Below are 18964 nucleotides of genomic sequence, written 5' to 3' on the forward strand. Positions count from 1 at the left end.
GCCTTTAGGTTGACAGGAGTGTAAACTCATTATAAATTTGACCTAATGCTGAATATGTTGACCTAAGCTTGTAATGTGGACCAGCCCTAAAGGCTTTTTCCTTTTAAAAACTCTTTCCAGCTAAAGGAAAAGGAAACCAGGGATATTGTTAAATGAAAGGCTAATTTAATATTTTATACTTCAAATGCTTTAACTATTTTTCCTTCATTTTTGATATCTTTAATAAAAGATTGAAAACATTTGTTATGGTGCATTTGCCATGGTGCTAAGCAGGCTGAGGTCTCTGTGTACCAAATCCAAGCCCATTTTAACTGTTTAATGTTGAACAGTGACTGGGTCGTGTTAACACCTTTGACTCTTTGGGCCCCTATGGGTACGTCCACACAGCAATAAAAGACTCACAGCAGTAAATCTCAGAGTCTCGGTCAACAGAAAGTGTAGACATACCCTATATTACAACTAAATTTACACAACACTCTTATTCCAGAAGACGATTGCATTGTTCCTGTTTACCCAATGCACTACAGAATTGGGCTAACACACAAACAGGGCATTCTTGCGCCGAAATTAGTGTCCACATATGGATTTATTCTGGAATAATCATTAACCTTAGCACAGGTGCAGCTCCAGGGAGCAAGTACTAGTGCAACCGTGCTGCCAGCAACTGCTGGCACTTTAATCTCAGTCATGTTTGACCCTGTTTGGAGCTAGTGCAAACTAGAGCTATGGGGAGAATCCCTTCCCAACTCCATGCATTGCACACTAGGGTGGGCTAACCCTGCCAGTCACTGCACGTCTGATTTTGTTTGTTTCTTCTGATCCCAGACCCAGCTACGATGATGGGGAAGGTTCCCTCATTCTCCTGCAGCTCCACAGTGAGCTCCGCTCTGCCCAGCTACGTCGCTCTCTGCCTCACTCTACAGGTTCACAGGCTGGTATCAGGTAGGAGCTCCAGCCTCCTCGCTGGGTTTGCTGCCTGTTCTCACGCAGAGCTCTGCTGCCCTGCAGCTCCTCACACATACAGAGAGAAGTGACCATGTCACCCCTTCCAGGGTCACCCCCACAGGACACCCCCGCAGCTCAGGGCACACCCACAATATCCCTTCTTCTAATGCTGTCCAATGGACTCTTGCCAGCCAAAGACCTGGGTGAAAACTCCCATTGACTTCAGTGGGGCCTGGATTTCTCTCCTGAATTTTGGTGTCTCCACTTCCCTTATGGTCCTTGCTTTAATCTAGCACCAGCCTCCTCTCTGCCCTTTCCTGCTAGCATGAGAGTGTCCCTGCCCCGTATTCCTCCTGCCACCTGGCACATTTGCTGACAACAACTTTCATTGACACAGAGTGAGGGTGAAGGGGCAGTTAAAGGGGATGAAGGGCTTGTAAAATGTGACAAGTGTGAGGCTGTTTCTGGGCAGTAGCTCTGTGCAGAACAGGGTCAGTAGCTCCTGTTCAGAGCAGCTCCCCTAAAAACAAGTTTTCCCTTAGCAAGGAGAAGGCGTTTGACTCTGTGCTACAGTTGTCATGTGCCCTGATCCCTGAGTAATGTGCTTTATCTGCGCAGGCAGAGTGTGGGTCTGTGTGAGGTGTGTGTATTGGATCATCTCTCAGAGAGGGCAGAGTTAAGGTTGCTTTGGCCTGTACCTTAACTTTGCATTTGCTGGTGTTCAGAGCCCTGAGTTTTGCTGAACTGTTTTCTGGAAGGACCTGAGATACCTCTGGGAACCTTAACTCTGCATAGGCAAAGATTTTTGTCAGTGTCTTTCCTACTTTCTGGAACAGAAAGAGGACTCCTTGTAGTAGACATTAATGGTCATTTAGGCAGTTGTAGTTATCACTTAAATTTGCAGTTGATACATCATAGAATCATAGAATTCAAGATCAGAAGGGACCATTATGATCATCTAGTCTGACCTCCTGCAAGATGCAGACCACATAAGCTGATCCACCCACTCCTGAAATAATTCTCTCCCTTGACTCTGCTGTTGAATGCTCCAAATCATGATTTTAAAGACTACATGACTGTGGCTAAATAATAACACAAAGCCCTAACTTTTCTATAGTGCTTTTCATCAGTAGAGCTCAAGGAACTTTATTCATTATCCCCATTTTACAGATGGGGAAACTGAGGCACAGAGCAGTGAAGAGACTTGCCCAAGATCACCCAGCAGGCCAGTGGCAGAGCCAGGAATAGTCCCAGTCCAGTGGTCTCTCCACTAGGCCACACAGTTGCTATGTCGTTCCTCAGCACTCCTCGCCCTGCCTGTACATTTTGTTACAGTGCAATGGGGATAATGGGGTTGTGCTTTGAAGGGTTTACAGTGTGTAGTTGCTAACAGGGCTGGTGCGAGAAATCTGAGACACAGCCCATGTCCCAACATCTCGACAGTTCCCTGGTTCTTACAGTGACTGCAAATGTGAGAGAAAACTGCTGAGTCTGACTCCTTCTCCATCCTCTGCCCCACCATCCCTCACAATGTGTAGACCCCATTCCCCCTCCAACATCCCAGCTCTCCCTCCCCTTCCCTCACCATGAAGCCATTAGTTAGCACTGTCGAAGCCTTTAAGATGTAAGATGTTGTTCCTTGCAGTCTCCAGATGGGGTAGATGTACCTGCGCTAGCTCTGATCAAGCTGTCGTGCTATAAATGGCAGAGTAGCCACAGTAGTGTGAGCAGCCTCCCCAACTATGTACCTAGGGTCCTGGGCAGGATCATACCTGGAGAGCTAGCCCATCCCCCTGCTCACACCACCATGGCTACACTTTCTCATGGATGACTATGAGCCGCCAATGTGATATGGCCGTTAAAAAAGCTAATGCAGTTTTAGGATGCATCAGGCGAGGTATTTCCAGCAACGATAAGGAGGTGTTAGTACCGTTATATAAGGCACTGGTGAGACCTTATCTGGGATACTGTGTGCAGTTCTGGTCTCCCTTGTTTAAGAAGGATGAATTCAAACTGGAACAGGTACAGAGAAGGGCTACTAGGATGATCCGAGGAATGGAAAACCTGTCTTATGAAAGGAGAGTCAAAGAGATTGGCTTGTTTAGCCTAACCAAAAGAAGGCTGAGGGGGGATATGATTGCTCTTTATAAATATAGCAGAGGGATAAACATTAGGGAGGGAGAGGAATTATTTAAGCTTAGTACCAATGTGGACACAAGAACAAATGGGTATAAACTGGACACTAGGAAGTTTAGACTTGAAATTAGACGAAGGTTTCTAACCATCAGAGGAGTGAAGTTCTGGAACAGCCTTCCAAGGGGAGTAGTGGGGGCAAAAGACATATCTGGCTTTAAGACTAAGCTTGATAAGTTTATGGAGGGGATGGTATGATGGGATAGCCTAATTTTGGCATTAATTGATCTTTGATTATTAGCAGGTAAATAGGCCCAATGCTCTGTGATGGGATGTTAGATGGGTTGGGATCTGAGTTACTACAGAGAATTCTTTCCTGGGTGTCTGGCTGGTGAGTCTTGCCCACATGCTCGGGGTTTAACTGATCACCATATTTGGGGTTGGGAAGGAATTTTCCTCCAGGGAAGATTGGCAGAGGCCCTGGAGGTTTTTCGCCTTCCTCTGCAGCATGGGGCACGGGTCATTTGCTGGAGGATTCTCTGCAGCTTGAAGTCTTCAAACTACAATTTGAGGACTTCAGTAACTCAGACATAGGCTAAGGGATTGCTACAGGAGTGGATGGGTGAGATTGAGTGGCCTGCATTGTGCAGGAGGTCAGACTAGATGATCATAATGGTCCCTTCTGACCTTAAAGTCTATGAGTCTAGGAGTCTATGCTAGCTCAGTCAAAGCTAGAGGGTGCATGTCTCCCCGCACAGGAAATTACATCTCCAGCTCAAAGTGTAGATGTCCCCTCAGTGTTACCAGCTCACAGAACTTTATCACAAGTCTCATGCTATTTGCTGGGTTTCTTAAAAATACAGCTTCCAGAGGCCTGTGATTAGCTGAGAATATCAGCTTTCATTTTGTTTTAAAGTATGTTTCTGTCCATCTTGGTGCAGATAAATACTTGGAGATGTGACCCAAGTCATCTTTAAAGGTTCAGAAATCAGAAAGCAGAGACCAATTTTATGATTTTAAAAAAAATTTCTTTATTTTTAAGCCAATCTCATAATTTGGGGGCGGGAGGGAAAACGACTGTCTCCTGATTTTTGCACATTTCAGAGTTGGCAATATGCATCCTGCTGCATTTAGATTCCTGTCTGTCTTGGTTCCTCTCCAATTTAATTTTAGTTTTCCCCTGACTCATTTAACAGCACAGTTCACAGTGGCTGGACCTGACCATCCAGTCATTGCTGCCCTAGGTGGGGAGGCCGTCCTGCCCTGCCACCTCTCCCCCAGGATGAGCGCTGAGAACATGGAGGTGGGATGGTTACGATCCCAGGACTCTGAATTGGTGCACCTGTATCGTGATGGGAAGGATCAGTACAGAGAGCAGATGCTGGAATATCGAGGCAGAACTGAGCTCTTGAAAGACGACATCACCAATGGGAGAGTATTCCTGAGAATACGCAATATCCGACCCTCCGACGATGGGCCATACAGTTGTTATTTTCAGTCAAATGCTTCTTACAAAGACACTTTATTGGAACTACAGGTGGCAGGTTAGTAACTTGTTCTGATACTTTGACATCTTCAGTGGGGTAATAAGTGGAGTCAGAGGGGTCATTGTGAGATGCCACCTGATGTGTCTCATTATAGTGAGGCAGTAGCTCTGCTCTGGTTAAGGTTTATTCTAGCTCACTGTTTAACAGCTGTTTTTTCTAAGGGCTCTAAAATCCAGAAACATACTCAGATTGTCTTGAAATTTGCTATGACACATTGGAGCCTGGGACAGGGTTCATAGATTCATAGACTCTAGGACTGAAAGGGACCTCGAGAGGTCGAGTCCAGTCCCCTGCCCTCATGGAAGGACCAAATACTGTCTAGACCATCCCTGATAGATATTTATCTAACCTACTCTTAAATATCTCCAGAGATGGAGATTCCACAACCTCCCTAGGCAATTTATTCCAGTGTTTAACCACCCTGACAGTTAGGAACTTTTTCCTAATGTCCAACCTAAACCTCCCTTGCTGCAGTTTAAGCCCACTGCTTCTTGTTCTATCCTTAGAGGGGAAAGTGTCAAGGTTCCTTCCCCACTCTGAACTTTAGGGTACAGATGTGGGGGACCTGCATGAGAAGCTCTAAGCTCAATTAACAGCTTAGATCTGGTCTGGCTGCCACCACTCACAAGCACTACTTTCCTTCCCTGGGTAGCCTTGAGAGACTTCACCAATTTGCTGGTGAACACAGATCCAAACCCCTTGGATCTTAAAACAAGGAGAAATTAACCATCCCCCCTCCTTTCTCCCACCAACTCCTGGTGGATCCAGATCCAACCCCCTTGGATCTAAAAACAAGGAAAAATCAATCATAGAATTCAAGATCAGAAGGGACCATTATGATCATCTACTCTGACCTCCTGCAAGATGCAGGCCACATAAGCCGATCCACCCACTCCTGAACTAATTCACTCCCTTGACTCTGCTGTTGAATGCTCCAAATCATGATTTAAAGACTTCAAGTAGCAGATAATCCATCAGCAACTGACCCCTGCCCCATGCTTCGGAGGAAGGCGAAAAACCTCCAGGGCCACTGCCAATCTACCCTGGAGGAAAATTCCTTCCCGACTCCAAATATGGCGATCAGCTGAACCTCGAGCATGTGGGCAAGACTCTCCAGCCAGACCTTCTGGAAAAGGCTAACAATATCCCAACATTGACCCTTTGTACTAATTACCAGTGTGGCACGTTATTGACCTATTGACTAAACCCGTTATCCTATCATACCATCCCCTTCATAAACTTATCCAGCTTAATCTTAAAGTCATGGAGGTCCTTCGCCCCCACTGTTTCCCTTGGTAGGCTGTTCCAGAATTGCACTCCTCTGATGGTTAGAAACCTTCGTCTAATTTCAAGCCTAAATTTCCTGACTGACAATTTATATCCGTTTGTCCTCGTGTCCACATTAGCAGTGAGCTGAAATAATTCCTCTCCTTCCCTGGTATTTATCCCTCTGATATATTTAAAGAGTGCAATCATATCTCCTCTTATCCTTCTTTTGGTTAAGGAAAACAAACCGAGCTCCTCAAGTCTCCTTTCATACGACAGGCTTTCCATTCCTCGGATCATTCTAGTGGCCCTTCTTTGTACCCGTTCCAGTTTGAATTCATCCTTCTTAAACATGGGAGACCAAAACTGCACACAGTACTCCAAATGAGGTCTCACCAACGCCTTATATAACGGGACTAGCACCTCCTTATCTCTAGTAGAAATACCTCGCCTAATGCATCCCAAGACCGCATTAGCTTTTTTAACGGCCACATCACATTGCCTACTCATAGTCATCCTACGATCAGCCAGGACTCCTAGGTCCTTCTCCTCCTCCGTTACTTCCAACTGGTGCGTCCCCAGCTTATAACTAAAATTCTTGTTAGTCATCCCTAAATGCATAACCTTACATTTCTCATTATTGAATTTCATCCTGTTACTAATACTCCAGTTTACAAGGTCATCCAAATCTCCCTGGAGGATATCCCGATCCTTTTCCGAATTGGCAATACCTCCCAACTTGGTGTCATCCACAAACATTATCAGCCCACTCCTACTTTTGGTTCCGAGGTCAGCGACAAATAGATTAAATAAAATCGGACCCAAAACCGAACCTTGAGGAACTCCACTGGTAACCCCCCTCCAACCCGACAGATCACCCTTCAATACGACCCTCTGCAGTCTCCCCTTTAACCAGCTCCTTATCCACCTCTGGATTTTCATTTCGATCCCCATCTTTTCCAATTTAACCAGTAATTCCTCATGCGGCACCGTATCAAACGCCTTACTGAAATCAAGATATTAGATCCACCACATTTCCCTTGTCTAAAAAATCTGTTACTTTCTCAAAGAAGGAGATCAGGTTGGTTTGGCACGATCTACCTTTTGTAAAACCATGCTGTAATTTGTCCCAGTTGCCATCGGCCTCAAGGTCCGTAACCACTCTCTCCTTTAAATTTTTTTCCATGACTTTGCATACTACAGATGTTAAGCTAACAGGCCTGTAGTTACCCGGGTCACTTTTTTTCCCCTTCTTGAATATAGGAACTATATTAGCTAATCTCCAGTCAAACGGTACAACCCCCGAGTTTAGAGATTTATTAAAAATCATCGCTAACGGGCTTGCAATTTCACTCGCCAATTCCCTTAATATTCTAGGATGAAAATTATCCGGGCCCCCCGATTTACTTCCGTTAAGCTGTTCAAGTTTGGCTTCTACCTCAGATACCGTAATGTCTACCCCCATATCTTCATTCCTGTCAGTCCCTCTACCACTATTCCTTATCCCTTCATTAGTCTCATTAAAGACCGAGGCAAAATATTCATTCAGATATTGTGCCATGCCAAGATTATCCCTAATCTCCACTCCGTTTAAAGTTTTAAGCGGTCCCACTTCTTCCTTCTTGGTTTTCTTCCTATTTATATGGCTAAAAAACCTTTTGCTATTGGTTTTAATCCCCTTCGCTAGGTCCATCTCCACCCGGCTCTTTGCCTTTCTCACTCTTCCCTACACCCTCTGACCTCAATAAGGTAGGTTTCTTTGCTGATCCCTCCCATTTTCCAGTCCTTGTACGCTTTCTGTTTTTTCTTAATCACCCCTCTGAGATGCTTGCTCATCCAGCTCGGTCTAAAACTGCTACCTACGAACCGTTTTCCCTTTCTCAGGATACAGGCCTCTGACAGCTCCTGCAACTTCAACCTGAAGTAACCCCAGGCATCTTCCGCCTTTAGATCCCTAAATATGTTAGTCCAATCCACTTCCCTAACTAGTCGCCTCAGTTTAGTAAAGTTAGCCCTTTTGAAATCGTAAACCTTAGTCTCACATGCAATTTTGTTTATCCTTCCATTTATTTTGAACCGAATTAGCTCATGATCACTCGAGCCAAGGTTGTCCCCTACAACTATTTCCTCAACAAGGTCCTCGTTACTCACCAAAATCAGATCTAAAATGGCATCCCCCCCCTCGATGAAGGAATTCATCAGCTATCATGTCTAGGAAAAGCTGAGCCCTATTATTATTACTAGCATTTGTTTCCCAATCTATATCCGGGAAGTTAAAGTCTCCCATGATCATACAGTTCCTATTAGTATTTACCTCCTTAAAAACATTAAAGAGCTCTCTATCCATATCCAGGCTAGATCCCGGTGGTCTATAGCACACCCCAATCACTATCCCAGGGGACGCTCTAGTAGTTTTCTTCCCCAATGTCACCATTGCCCAAACAGACTCCTAGCAATGTATTATCCATTGCATTGCTAGTTATTTCGTTACATTTCACCTCATTATTGACATACAATGCTACTCCCCCACCTTTACCTTTGTTTCGGTCTTTCCTAAACAGCACATACCCTTCCATACCTGTACTCCAGTCATGGCTACCGTTCCACCATGTTTCGGTTATTCCTACGATATCCGGTTTCAATTCTCAGACCAGGAGCTCCAGTTCCTCCATTTTGTTACCTAAGCTTCTCGCATTGGTGAACAAACATCCTAATTTTTGCTGTTTGGCTCCTCTCACCCTTTTCACCCAACTTGGTAGGGACACAGTACTACCAGTATGACCTGTCGGTCTAGTATCCGTCCCCCCCCCCTTCCTTATACCTAACCCTCCCTCTCTGGCTATATCTGTTGTTATCCTGTTGCTCTCACTCTCAATGTATAAATTTGGCGTGGAGAGTACCTGGACCTCTCCCAACCATCTCCCCCCAATGTCTAGTTTAAAGCTCTTTTAATCAGATGAGCCAGCCTCCCTCCTAGAATTTTACTTCCTTCCCTACTTAGGTGGAGCCCATCCCGTGAGAACAGTTCCCTGTCCCCGAAAGCCTCCCAGTGCCCATACATCCCAAAGCCCTCCTTGTAACACCACTCCCTCAGCCAACTATTTATCGTCACGATCTTGTCACCCCTTTGGCGCCCTTCCCTAGGGACAGGTAGAATCCCACTGAAGATCACCTGAGCCTCAATTTCCTTGAGCGTCTTACCCAACCTGGCATAGGCTCCCTTGATCCTCTCTAGCGAGAATCTAGCCGTGTCATTTGTTCCTACATGAAGGATGATCAACGGGTTCTTACCTGCTCCTCTTAGGATCCTTTTCAACCTCAGGTCCACATCCCGTATTTTAGTGCCCGGTAGACAGCACACCCTTCTGTTCTCTGGTTATTTAAAAAAGGCTTTTAATTAAAGAAAAGAAAGGCACAAGAAAAACCCCTGGGAGAGATTAGCATACCAGCCATTCTCTCAGACAACAGATTCCAAACACAGAGGATGTTCCCCTGGGCAAAACCTTAGTTACACCAAAAAAAATACCCAAATACCCAATTTGATTCTTCCTCTAATTGCACAAGACAGGTTACAAAGAAATAAACATAAACCTATTTATTCCTTTCTAAACTTACTCCTCTGATAAGAGGCTGGTTCCTTGATCTTTTTTCTCTGGCTGAAACTGAAACTAAACAAAGGAAACTTCCCTCCTTCCTTTTGAAACATCTTGTTCCCCCATTGGTTCCTCTGGTCAGGAGTCAGCTAGGCTAGGTGAACTTCTTAACCCTTTACAGGTGAAAGAGGCATTAACCCTTAACTATCTGTTTATGACAGAAGGTGAACAAGTTTTCTCCCTCCTCCTGATGACACCCTTTTTGATACCTGAAAACTGCTATCATGTCCCCTCTCAGTCTTCTCTTTTCCAATCTATACAAATCCAATTCTTTCAGCCTTCCTTCGTAGGTCATGTTCTCAAGACCTTTAATCATTTTTGTTGCTCTTCTCTGGACCCTCTCCAATTTCTCCACATCTTTCTTGAAATGCGGTGCCCAGAACAGGACACAATACTCCAGTTCAGGCCTAACCAGTGCAGAGTAGAGCGGAAGAATGACTTCTTGTGTCTTGCTCACAACACACCTGTTAATTCATCCCAGAATCATGTTTGCTTTTTTTGCAACAGCCTCACATTGTTGACTCATATTTAGCTTGTGGTCCACTATAACCCCTAGATCCCTTTCTTCCGTACTCCTTCCTAGACAGTCTCTTCCCATTCTGTATGTGTGAAACTGATTGTTCCGTCCTAAGTGGAGCATTTTGCATTTGTCTTTATTAAACTTCATCCTGTTTACCTCAGACCATTTCTCCAATTTGTCCAGATCATTTTGAATTACGACCCTGTCCTCCAAAGCAGTTGCAATCCTTCCCAGTTTGGTATCATCTGCAAACTTAATAAGCGTACTTTCTATGCCAACATCTAAGTCATTGATGAAGATATTGAACAGAACCGGTCCCAAAACAGACCCCTGAGGAACCCCACTTGTTATACCTTTCCAGCAGGATTAGGGAACCATTAATAACTACTCTCTGAGTACGGTTATCCAGCCAGTTATGCACTCACCTTATAGTAGCCCCATCTAACTTGTATTTGCCTAGTTTATCGATAAGAATATCATGCAAGACCATATCAAATGCCTTACTAAAGTCTAGGTATACCACATCCACCGCTTCTCCCTTATCCACAAGACTCGTTATCCTATCAAAGAAAGCTATCAGATTGGTTTGACATGATTTGTTCTTTACAAATCCATGCTGGTTATTCCCTATCATCTTACCACCTTCCAAGTGTTTGCAGATTATTTCCTTAATTACTTGCTCCATTATCTTCCCTGGCACAGAAGTTAAACTTAACTGGTCTGTAGTTTCCTGGATTGTTTTTATTTCCCTTTTTATAGATGGGCACTATATTTGCCCTTTTCCAGTCTTCTGGAATCTCTCCCGTCTCCCATGATTTTCCAAAGATAATAGCTAGAGGCTCAGATACCTCCTCTATAGCTCCTTGAGTATTCTAGTATGCATTTCATCAGGCCCTGGTGACTGCAGGCATCTAACTTTTCTAAGTGATTTTTAACTTGTTCTTTTTTTATTTTATCTTCTAAACCTACCCTCTTCCCATTAGCATTCACTATGTTAGGCATTCCTTCAGACTTCTCGGTGAAGACCAAAACAAAGAAGTCATTAAGCATCTCTGCCATTTCCAAGTTTCCTATTACTGTTTCTCCCTCCTCACTGAGCAGTGGGCCTACCCTGTCCTTTGTCTTCCTCTTGCTTCTAATGCATTGATAAAAAGTCTTCTTGTTTCCCTTTATGCCCATAGCTAATTTGAGCTCATTTTGTGCCTTTGCCTTTCTAATCTTGCCCCTGCATTCCTGTGTTGTTTGCCTATATTCAGCCTTTGTAATCTGTCCTAGTTTCCATTTTTTATATGACTCCTTTTTATTTTTTAGATCATGCAAGATCTCGTGGTTAAGCCAAGGTGGTCTTTTGCCACATTTTCTATCTTTCCTACCCAGCGGAATAGCTTGCTTTTGGGCCCTTAATAGTGTCCCTTTGAAAAACTGCCAACTCTCCTCAGTTGTTTTTCCCCTCAGTCTCGATTCCCATGGGACCTTACCTATCAGCAGGGGCGGCTCTAGGAATCCGGCCGTCCCAAGCACGGCGGCATGCCGCAGGGGGTGTGCTGCCGGTCGCCGGTCCCGCGGCTCCGGGGGACCTCTTGCAGACGTGCCTGCAGAGGGTCCGCTGGTCCCGCAGCTCCGGTGGACCTCCCGCAGGCATGACTGCGGAAGGTCCGCCGGAGCCGCCTGCTTGGCGCGCTGGGGTCTGGAGCCGGCCCTGCCTATCAGCTCTCTGAGCTTACCAAAATCCGCCTTCCTGAATTCCATTGTCTCTATTTTGCTGTACTCCCTTTTACCCTTCCTTAGAATTGCAAACTCTATGATTTCATGATCACTTTCACCCAAGCTGCCTTCTACTTTCAAATTCTCAATGAGTTCCTCCCTATTTGTTAAAATCAGGTCTAGAACAGTTTCCCCCCTAGTAGCTTTTTCAACCTTCTGAAATAAAAAGTTGTCTGCAATGCAGTCCAAGAACTTATTGGATAGTCTGTGCCCTGCAGTGTTATTTTCCAAACATATATCTGGATAGTTGAAGTCCCCCATCACCACCAAATCTTGGACTTTGGATAATTTTGTTAGTTGTTTAAAAAAAGCCTCATCCATCTGGTTAGGTGGCCTGTAGTAGACTCCTAGCATGACCTCACCCTTGTTTTTTACCCCTTTTAGCCTAACCCAGAGACTCTCAACACTTCTGTCTTCTATGTCCATCTCCACCTCAGTCCAAGTGTGTACATTTTTAATATATAAGGCAACACCTCCACCCTTTTCCCCCTGTCTATCCTTCCTGAGCAAGCTGTACCCATCCACACCAACATTCCAATCATGTGTATTATCCCACCAAGTTTCAGTGATGCCAACAATGTCATAGTTGTATTTATTTATTAGCACTTCCAGTTCTTCCTGCTTATTACCCATACTTCTCACATTTGTATATAGGCATCTAAGATACTGGTTTGATCTTGTCTCCCAGTTTTGCCCTGACCCTCCTTTCTCTCTGCCATTATAGCCCACGCTCCCTCTTGTTTCCGACTCATCTCTCAGGTCTCCATATTCCCCACTTACCTGTAGGCTTTGCTCACCTCTCCCCGTCAAACCTAGTTTAAAGCCCTCCTCACTAGGTTAGCCAGTCTGTGTGCAAATAGGGTCTTTCCCCTCCTCAAAAGGTGAATGTCATCTCTTCCTAGCAGTCCTTCCTTGAATAGCATCCCGTGGTCGAGGAAGCCAAAGCCCTCCTGGCAACACCATCTTCCATGATGCATCTGTCTCTACCTTTGACAGGAAGAATCGAAGAGAATAGCACTTGCGCTCCAAACTCCTTCACCCGTACTCCCAGAGCCCTGTAGCCACTCTTGATCCGCTCAGTGTCACACCTCGCAGTATCATTTGTGCCCACATGGATGAGTAGCATGGGGTAGTAGTCAGAGGGCTGGATAATCCTCAACAATGCCTCTGTAACGTCTCAGATATGGGCCCCCGGCAGGCAGCATACCTCCTGAGATGAAATGTCAGGGTGACAGATGAGCGCCTCCATCCCCCTCCGCAGAGAGTCTCCGACCACCACTACCCTACGTTTCCTATTTGCAGCGGTGGCAGCAGACCTCCCAGCCTTAGGGGTACGAGGCTTCTCCTCTTTTACTGTAGGGGTTGATTCCTTCTCTCCTGTATCAAGAAGAGCATAACGGTTACTGTCATAAACAGATAGTTAAGGGTTAAAGTCTGTTTTACCTGTAAAGGGTTAACATGTAGTACCTGGTGACCACCTGACCAGAGGACCAATCAGAGATAAGATTTTTTCAAATCTCTGTGGAGGGAAGCCTTTGTCTGTGTGAGAACTGTTTTTGGATCTAACAGAGGACAGTCATGTCTCCAAGTTCTCCTGGAGTAGTTTCTACTAATTAATAGTGAGTATTAATTAGAAAGGCGAATTAGTCTTATGATTTGATTTCTATATTTGCAATTGTGTGTTTGCTAAAGGAAATGCTTTATTCCTGGTTGCTGATTTTGCTTTGACTGAGAAAGGGGGGAGGGGGAATTCTCTCCAGAGATTGATAAGGTTATCCCCTATGAGTGTCCAGCTTGGGCTCATAGAGATTCTGTACTTTCTTTTTGTTCTCTTAATAAATTCTTTTCTATTAAGGACTTGTTGGTCTTTCCTTGGGTGGATTCTCAGGGAAAGGGGAGGGGGAGGTATCCCTCTGTAGTTGGATCCCGGTATCTCTCCTAGGAAAAGGGAGGGGGGGGGAGGAAGCAGGGGGAATGGTTTGTTTCTCCTGGGTGTGAGAACTCCATGGATTTGGGGCTCTTGGAATCCCCTAGGATTTTGGGGAAGGACTGTGTCTCAATCCACATTTCTTGATTGAGTGGTGGCAGCGAGAAGGAACCCCACCCTAAGGGTTAGGGTGGTGGCAGAATACCTGCGGGTCCCCATCTTTGAACCCACAAGCTCAAAGTGGGGGTGAGATCCCATAGGACATGGTGGCAGAATACATGCGGGTCCCCATCTTTGAACCCACAAGCTCAAAGTGGGGGTGAGATCCCATGACAGTTACCTATTACCACGGCGAGAGGGTTCGGAGCAGGGGTGGAGCACTGCCCACTGCCAGAAGTAACCAGCTGCCAGTGTCCACCCTGAGCCATCTCCTCCTCCACCAGTGGTGTGTCAGCAGTCCTGTGTACGGGGACAGCTACCTCAGCTGTCTCCACATGGACATTGTCCAGGAATTGCTCATGGATTCGGATGCTCCTCAACCTAGCCACCTCCTCCTGTAGCTCTCCCACCTGCTGCCTGAGAGATTCCACCAGTAGGCACCTTTCACATTGGATGCCCCCCCCCCCAGCCTGGATATCCGTAAGTGGAAATTGCAAGTTACAGTCCCTGCAAAACCACACCAGGATCTGGGTAGATGCATCCAAGCTCAGGCGCTGTCTGGCTACAGGCGCAGGTGGAGGTGACAGAAGAAGTGCTGGCACAGGTGTTGCAGGTCTTCCTAACCATTGTAAGCCTCCCTCTGTCACAAACTCCCTCTCAAACTCCCCTGTCTGCTCTGCTCCCCTGGTCACTCTGCCTCTGGCTTTTAAAGCCTGCTTGCCTAGGTCAGTTCCTCCCCCCACCCCGTGAGTCACACTGGGGAAGGCCAATCAAGGCAATCAAAGGAACAATCAAGGGAACAGCAGCAGTAACTGAAACTGAAGTCACCTGAAATCAGAATCACAATTAAAATTCAAACAGTCTAGCACACTCACATCAACAGCTAGTACTCTCACCTGGTAGTCTGTTCAGCAGCAGGATCTCTTGCTCTCCCTCTCAAACTCCCCTGTCTGCAGCGCCCTATCCGCTTAGTGGGCTAAGACTGAGATCATTAGAGCAAGGAATTAATGAGATACACAAACACTCCTAAAAAGTCAGGTGATATTGGCATGTTGTGGTTATTACACCTTTTTTGTGCACACCTGGGGCCAGACAATAGCTGATCCTCCCTACGCTGATGTTACCAGCTGGGACTGATCTCGGCTTGTGTCTGATGCCCACAGGGTAACAGTGGTTGATACACAGAGACCTGTAGCCCAGAGCCTGGTATAAGAATGGGAGAATTGAGGAATTCTCCCTGCTCTCCAGGACATGGGAAGGCAGGAGGCCTGACCCCTAAGGATGCCAGAGAGACCAGCAAGGGCACATGTGTAGCTAGTTCTGTAACCAGGACATGAGGTTAAGGTCAGGTGCAGCGAACACCAGACTGCTGACAATCCCCATGGCTTGGCAAGAAGACACCTCTGTGCACTTCTACTGACACAGCCTACAGACCTCAGCACTGAAATGAGACACATATGTGATCCCTCAAGGTACATGCACCTCTCCTCATATTGCAGTGACAGCTCTGCCAGCCTGCTTGAATTAATCCCTCCCCCAGTCACTACAGGGACTCCGAACACAGTCTCTGTCATGCCTGTGTGTTGTGGCACCACCTGCACTGAACTGTTCCCACTGCGTATTGCCAGTCCCAGGAGGCAGAGACCAGGTGGCAGGGCTGTGGCGCTGTGTGCCGTTACTTTGTATCTCTTGGGTATCAGGTTTTTAAGTTTAGCCGCTCTCTGCATTTTGGAAAGGTACAAGGCCCTGCTGTGCAACCATAATTCTGCATTGGCAAGTATGTTGTAGGCTTTAGTATGTAACTGTAGAACCCCCGTGGCTGAGATGGAGTCTGCTCTGCAGAGTGGCTCTGGCCAAGACCAGCCTGAACTGGAGCACAGCAAGGTAACTCCCTTCCACCCCAGGACACAGGTGGCATATGGGGTCACATGCTCCCTCAGATTTGCTGTCTGGCTTGTACTGAGCATGCTGACATGGACTGAGCTTGCTCAGTAATACAGCTGAAGCCAGCTACCACCACCTTGACACCCCCCCCACACACACACTATTGACAGACAAGGGGTGTCCCTGCCTGTTCCAAAACCTCTGGTGTCAACACACACCCATCAGAATAGTAGAGCAAAGATAGGAAGGGAAAATATGTATTTACAGATGGAAGATCGTAGAAAAACAACAGGGAGAAGATAGGGGGTGGGATAAAATATGCTTAGATCCAACAAGGGGTCCCACATGCCCTGTGGTACCACAACATTAAAGTGTAGATGCCAGGCACTGTGTCTATACTCAGAGTTCAGGGATCCTAGGCAGAGTTCCAGTCCAGCTGTGAGACTTGGGTATGTCTGCTCATCTTTGGCGCCAGTGAACATTCCCCAACAAACCCCTCTGGTGCCCTCCTCTGCTGCGCTCTGCAAACCCCACAGAGTGACAACCTCCCCACTTAACTAGCTAACAGCCTCCCTCCTTATTCCCAATGCAGAGTCACAAACCCCAGTACTCACAGCCCCATACAGCTCTGGGTGACAGGGATACTGGAACCTGCTCCTCCTGGCTCCCATCCTGTGACGTTCCCAGTGAGCTGCTCTGTCCTTCCTGGGCTTTTGGCAAATTTTTGGCTGCTGTTATTGTGTGAGCACCTCTTGCAGTAGCCCTTTTGTCCAGATCTACAGACACACACACTCCAAGGGGGTCACAAATATGTTCTAATTAGCTTTGTAAGTGAAAGTTGTGTGGAAGAGTTTGGCCTCCCTGCCCATCAGTTAAGAAGCGCTCAGCTCCTTCCATTGTTTCTTCTGATTCAACCCTTTGTCCCTGCTACGCAGTGTGTGGTGAGAGGCATTGTCTGTGTTCATAAAAGGGAGAACCAGCCCCTTGTCCCTGCTCAGGAAACTGCAGGATTATGTAGCAGCTTCCCACGATTGGTAGAGAATATGAAGAACATGCACATATGCTAGAACAGTAATAAATGAGAGGCAGGGTTGCCTGGTGGATAGTGCAGTGGACTGAATGTCAAGGGACAGGGGGTCTAGTACTGCTTCTGCTGTGAGCTGTGTGTGAACTTCGGAAAGTCTCTGTTTCCTCTCTCACTCTTTGTCTGTGGTGCCTGTTTAGACTGTAAACTCTGCAGGGCACAGGCTGTCTCTTACAATGTGTGTACAGCCATAGGCAGCAGGTATAAGAGACAGGGGAAGGCAATGCCAGACGTGACCCTGCCCACAGTCCGTCCGCAGCCCTAACCTGCCCCTCCCCCCACCCCCTGCTTCAGCACAGCTCCCTCCAATCTCAGGAGGCTGGGGCTGCAGGGCTGTGCACCCCCCCCCCCATGCTCTGGGGTCAGGAAGGCTATGGCCCCCTGCCCTTCCCAAATCATCCAAATTCATAGACTTAAGGTCAGAAGGGACCATTATGGTCATCTAGTCTGACCTCCTGCACAACGCAGGCCGCAGAATCTCACCCACCCACTCCTGTAACAAACCCCTAACCTCTGTCTGAGTTACTGAAGTCCTCAAATCGTGGTTTAAAGACCTCAAGCTGCAGAGAATCCTCCAGCAAGTGACCCGTGCCCCATGCTGCAGAGGAAGGCGAAAAACCTCCAGGGCCTTTGCCAATCTTCCCTGGAGGACAATTTCTTCCTGACCCCAAATATGGCGATCAGTTAAACCCTGAGCATGTGGGCAAGACTCACCAGCCAGCACCCAGGAAAGAATTCTCTGTAGTAACTCAGATCCCATCCCATCTAACATCCCATCACAGACCACTGGGCATACTTACCTGCTAATAATGAAAGATCAATTAATTGCCAAAATTAGGCTATCCCATCATACCATCCTTTCCATAAACTTATCAAGCTTAATCTTAAAGCCAGATATGTCTTTTGCCCCCAGTGCTCCCCTTAGAAGGCTGTTCCAGAACTTCACTCCTCTGATGGTTAGAAACCTTCATCTAATTTCAAGTCTAAACTTCCTAGTGTTCAGTTTATATCCATTTGTTCTTGTATCCACATTGGTACTAAGCTTAAATAATTCCTCTCCCTCCCTAATATTTATCCCTCTGATATATTTATAAAGAGCAATCATATCCCCCCCTCAGCCTTAATGGTTTTTAAGTCCTGGCTTGACAAAGCCCTGGCTGGGATGATTTAGTTGGTGTTGATCCTGCTTTGAGCAGAGGGTCAGACTAGATGACCTCTTGAGGTCTCTTCCAACCCTATTCTTCTATGATTCTATAATGCTATCAAGTCTTTGTGTTTCTCTTTTGCTGAGTGTATTTCCTGGCTTTCAGAGGTACCAGTTTTCTGCTACCCATTTCTGCATTCTGGAAGGGTACAAGGCCCTGCCAACACAACCCAAACTCCCCTAGTGCAAGGTTTTTTATTTGTGAATTAATTTAATGCTTGTCTACATGTATGTAATCCCTGCCCATCAGAGTTGCTAGCAACAAGGGCTGGGTTCAGTATCTAACCAGCTCGAGTCCCCACACAGTGACCTGGGACAATTACATACCATCCCCCAGGTGCCTCTTCTGGATGCAATACTTTCCCCTCTTGCAAGCACAGAATCTGATGAGTGTAGTGCAGAGCACAGAGTCTGGGTGTAGCAAAAAATGTTTAATGGAGGGAAACAATGCGGCATTATGTTGGGGAAACACCACAAACAAGGTTTATTAACATTAATCATGAGCCAGAAGACTCACTCTCAAGTAGATTGGGCCGTGTCCTTTTCCTTTGGGTTCTTAAGTCCAGCAACCCAAAAGTCACCCCACTCACAGTTGCTGTCATTAGTCAGTGCAGCCCCAGAGTTCAGAATTTCATCTACAGAGTTCACCTCCTAGCCTGGGTGGAAGGAGAAGAAGATATGGAGGCACCTTACACATTCCACTGCTCAGGCCTTCATTTGCACCCCTCCCCACCAATTGCCACACCTCTCCACTAGCCACTCACCAAGATGTCTTCATCCTCTCCCTCCCCCATTCTCAATGATTTCAGGTGTTAATAGGGAAACCTCACTACTAGTGCATACTTCTTGCATCAGAACCCCTAGCCCAAAGTATGTAT

At 46.4% G+C, this 18964-nt stretch overlaps 2 protein-coding genes across 2 annotated transcripts in view; one reads left to right on the top strand and one right to left on the bottom strand.

Annotated features, from left to right (window-relative positions):
• LOC123345199 (butyrophilin subfamily 2 member A1-like) overlaps positions 1–18964 on the bottom strand; it is a 343661-nt gene that overhangs the window by 92683 nt on the left and 232014 nt on the right. The gene's annotated exons all lie outside the window — the stretch shown is intronic.
• Positions 1–18964, top strand: part of LOC123345197 (butyrophilin subfamily 1 member A1-like) — a 651080-nt gene that overhangs the window by 4627 nt on the left and 627489 nt on the right. Inside the window, exons 3-4 of the mRNA XM_044981900.1 lie at positions 826–942; positions 4275–4622. Coding sequence (XP_044837835.1) covers positions 837–942; positions 4275–4622 — 454 coding nt within the window. The 5' untranslated portion in view covers positions 826–836. The remainder of the gene's footprint in view (positions 1–825; positions 943–4274; positions 4623–18964) is intronic.

Source organism: Mauremys mutica, chromosome 12 (assembly GCF_020497125.1).
Source record: "Mauremys mutica isolate MM-2020 ecotype Southern chromosome 12, ASM2049712v1, whole genome shotgun sequence".
Classification (NCBI taxonomy): Eukaryota; Metazoa; Chordata; order Testudines; family Geoemydidae; genus Mauremys; species Mauremys mutica.